We start from the raw sequence: 4104 nt of genomic DNA, 5'->3' as shown, positions 1-4104 counted from the left end.
AAAGATGCATCAAACCCTAATTTATGTTTGTCTGGCTAAAAAACAACATTTTGTGATTAACTAGTCATGCACATTGCCCACCCGTTCGATCACTAAGCAGCTTTTGCTCTTTCTCAAGCAGAAAGGGTGCAATAATGGAATCCAATCCGTTGTTGCTTTCTGCTTAATGATGGACACAACCTTAAATTACATGCACATTGAGCTTTCTCTTTGAAAAAAAAAAATTACATGTAAAGCTACTCTCTGAAAGAAATGATGAATAAAAGAATAAATAAATGGAAAGAAACAAATGATTAGGTGGTCCATGGTACTACTTGGAGAGATCATTCTGGAGGCACGATCACCCACAAGAAATGAGCTTTTTTCCCCTGTGTGAGAGGGAAGAGAGAGATTCATGAACAAAGCTCTCAATCCCTCTAGAGAATAAATTTTATGATGCATGTTTATCTTAGAATGGTTCTCATGTAAAAAGAAATCAATTTAAGCAATTAGCCGTGCTAGTTTCATTCCAGCCGATGCAATTTAGAAGTGACAGCAAATGTTAGCGTTGATGACAATATTACTGATGTTTCTACCTAGCGTCGGCATGTATATATCGGCATTGCTCCTTTTTTCTGTAGTGTTAGATCCCAAAAATTTTTATGTATGAAATTGATTCAAGTAAACATGTCCCAAGATGAACTGGACGCAAACAGAACTGAGATTTGCCCATTGAATTGACTTCGTTTCGTTCATTGTATCTAATCTTCTAATCCGGCCAGCTCAATTTTTATCAGACCAAATACAACAAAAAAGAGACAAGAATAATGGGATTTAACTCATACCTGTGAACTTTTGTGCTGAACCAGTTAAACTGAATGGAGGTCTCGGTTACTCGAACAAAGATTAGGATTAATTTCTGAACTTGAACAAAATCCTAGCTCATTCATCTATACGTATATCATATCATATAATGTTGCACATTTCGAGCTTGTACCATGAGCCAAATCTAGTGGAAGCCAGCCCATGGATTCCATTCTATCCAATCATCATCATCATCATCATCATCCATCAAATGGTAGTGGAAAAGTGGGCCCAGTTTTGTACTTTCAAAAAGGTGGGGCCCTTCATCCCGGGCTATATAGAGATGGCTCTCTCTCCGGCCATCAAACATTTCAGAGAACGGCCAAGAGCACAAGAATGGGGTCTCAGTCCAACAGGCTTCTTTGTTGCCTATCTCTTGCAATGCTGCTGATCTCAGTGAGCTCTGCCAAATTCAGTGACCTCTTCCAACCATATTGGGGAGCAGACAACATAGTAGCACTCGGAGAGCCACTGAAGCTCGCCCTAGATAGTACTTCAGGTTATTCCAGTAGCCCACAATGGATGATGCATGCCTTTGCTTTCCTTCTTTTCCTTCTTTTCTTTTTGATTGATGTCTCTTTGTGTGTGTGTGTGTGTCTATATATATATATATATATATATATATATTTCTCCTAAGCATTGTTTTGAGTCTTTTCCCATCCATTTATCTTGGCTTAGGATGTGGGTTTGGATCCAAAAAGAAGTACCTGTTTGGCCAAGCCAGCATGCAGATAAAACTTGTGGAAGGTGATTCAGCTGGCACTGTGACAGCCTTCTACGTGAGCACCTCTCTCTCTCTCTCTCTCTCTGTGTGTGTGTGTGTGTGTGTGTGTGTGTGTGTGTGTGCAGTGTAAGATCCAGACTCGTTTCACAAGCTACATTTACCCAATTCACAGTACTTCAGGTCTTTTTTTTTTTTAAAGTGTTCACGTCACTCCTTTTGATCACACTATCTCAGCAGTGCATCTTTGAGGCAGTTAATAATGGATCTTCAAACAGAGCCTATATTTATCATCAACGGCGCAAGTTTATCATGGGACTACGACTAATAGTTTAGATATCTGAGCCTTTGTGTTTCTAACTAAGGGCATATATATATATATATATATATATATATATATATATATATGCATTCACATGCTAAAGTTTGAAAGCGTGTGTTCTTTGGATGAATCAATCTCCTAACCACCAAGCATGAGAACTGATGGGCCGGGGTAAGGTCGAGCAGAGAAGGCCAGCAGCAAGTTGAAGAGGAAACAGTAGAAAAATATGATAAAGGGAATGCAAATTAAGGTAACCTATCCTAGAAGCGTAACCATGGCTTATTTTGAGTTGAGGTTCTGTGATACCGGGCAACAAAGTAACTAAGTAGGAATAATATTGGGCAACAATGATACCGGAATAATACCGGGCGGGAAAAGTAAATACAAGAATAGAGAAACAAGATTCTAATAGGATACAGATATCACCATCAAAAGAAAATAAGCTCGCTACTCGAGCAAGAACACCAAAGAGATACACACACCACCCAAAGAAATCTCACAAGGATACAAAGCAAGAACTCGTCACCTATCAGAATCCACCAAAAGATAAAAGTTTAAGAAGAAACTCTTCTTCACGAGCAAATAACTCAATTTGATAATCAACTCAAGTCTGAAAATTCCATTAGCATAAAGGGATTTAAATAGCAAAAGTTGGAACAACCCTCCAAGTATGGGTAATTAAAGCTTACTACTTCCCAACAACTACTAGATAAAATTAATGCACCTAATTCTCGAAAAGCTTGAACAATTCAAAATTTAAAGTTAATTCTAATTACAAATCTTCACATGTTTGAATAGGACCAAGTATATACCAGGCATGCAAGCCTCATAGATCACCTCTGGTTCATTGATGTAATGACCAAAGAATCAAGTTATTTAGCACAACAGACAACCAAATTTAAGTGGATTCATCAGGGTAGAATATCTACTCTAAGACCTAATATTGATTTGTGGATAATTTATATGGAGAGAATTGCTATGGTAACCCAGAAAAATCACCCGAAAAGTCACTCAGGTGCCTTGTACCAATCGCTTGATGAATAGGAATGTCAAGATATGAAGAAATTACAACTCTAGCAACTTTACAATATAAACGACTACCGACTTACAGATGTCCTCCGACGGCCCCAACCACAACGAACTAGACTTCGAGTTCCTTGGCAACCTCTCCGGCGAGCCCTACCTCGTGCAGACCAATGTCTACGTCGACGGTTCGGGAAATCGCGAGCAGCGTCACAGTCTCTGGTTCGATCCGACCATCGACTTCCACACCTACTCCATCCTGTGGAACCATCACCACATCAGGTAACCAAGCATGCTACCAAACCACATCCAGGAATCCCTATACATCCTCTCGTATTCATATAATAACTTTTGAGGCTCTAGTTGCACCAGTTAATGGTGGTTCCACTCCGGTTACGTCCAAGAATGTCCTAATCTTTGCATTCTGCCACAGGTTTCTGGTAGATGGGATACCCATACGGGTGTTCGCCAACAAAGAAGCTAATGGGATCCCCTATCCAAGGGACCAAGCAATGGGAGTCTACGGCTCGGTGTGGAACGCCGACGACTGGGCGACGCAGGGGGGAAGGGTGAAGACCAACTGGAGCCACGCGCCCTTCGTTTCGGCATTCCGGGCCTTCGAGATCGACGCGTGCGAGCTCCCGGCGGAGGCAGCCGGGGCGGAGCGGTGCGAGGGGGGAGGGGCGTTCTGGTGGGATGCTGCCGGGATGAGCGGGCTCAGCCCGCACCAGCAGCGGCAGCTCAGGTGGGTGAGGAAGAGGCACTTGGTGTATGACTACTGTAAGGATACCGCAAGGTCCAGCGAGATGCCTGGAGAATGCTTGAACTGATCATGTGTTTCTGAGTAAATAAATTTGGATCGCTCATTGCTCTATTGCACAATGGGAAGCCTGGCTATATATGTGATGGAAATTGCTTTGATTGGGAAAGCATGGGTTAAAACAAACTGGATTGCATGGATTGTTATGGTTCTGGATTTGGGAAAGCTTATATATACTAACGGCTAGTATCAACTTCAAACATAAGTGGTTCCAGATATATAATCTTATTTTGGTCTGTTATATTGGTACTTCTGTGAAAACCATACAGTGCATAAAATTTGGTCTATAAGCAGTTTAGATAGTAGCATAGTTTAGATTATAAATGTCGGACCCAATCGTTGGTAAGAACTGATTGGATCGACTTTAAATTCGAT

The 4104-nt window shown here is 41.2% G+C and overlaps 1 protein-coding gene across 1 annotated transcript; it reads left to right on the top strand.

Moving 5' to 3' along the window:
- The first annotated feature begins 1178 nt into the window (after positions 1–1178).
- LOC103696178 (xyloglucan endotransglucosylase/hydrolase protein 9-like) lies at positions 1179–3783 on the top strand. Its single transcript, XM_039118553.1, has 4 exons — positions 1179–1342; positions 1522–1622; positions 2998–3191; positions 3343–3783. The coding sequence occupies exons 1-4, from the start codon at positions 1180–1182 to the stop codon at positions 3737–3739; spliced, it is 855 nt and encodes a 284-aa protein (XP_038974481.1). The 5' UTR covers position 1179; the 3' UTR covers positions 3740–3783.
- Positions 3784–4104: the final 321 nt, after the last annotated feature.

Source organism: Phoenix dactylifera, unplaced genomic scaffold (assembly GCF_009389715.1).
Source record: "Phoenix dactylifera cultivar Barhee BC4 unplaced genomic scaffold, palm_55x_up_171113_PBpolish2nd_filt_p 000373F, whole genome shotgun sequence".
Taxonomy (NCBI): domain Eukaryota; kingdom Viridiplantae; phylum Streptophyta; class Magnoliopsida; order Arecales; family Arecaceae; genus Phoenix; species Phoenix dactylifera.
This window is presented reverse-complemented; position numbering and strand designations above follow the sequence as displayed.

Excerpts from the sequence above, each read along its gene's own strand:
- LOC103696178 (XM_039118553.1), top strand. The coding sequence starts at position 1,180 with ATGGGGTCTCAGTCCAACAGGCTTCTTTGTTGCCTATCTCTTGCAATG. Across the intron at positions 1,623-2,997 it reads GCACTGTGACAGCCTTCTAC|ATGTCCTCCGACGGCCCCAA; the intron begins GTGAGCACCTCT and ends ACCGACTTACAG. Across the intron at positions 3,192-3,342 it reads TGGAACCATCACCACATCAG|GTTTCTGGTAGATGGGATAC; the intron begins GTAACCAAGCAT and ends ATTCTGCCACAG.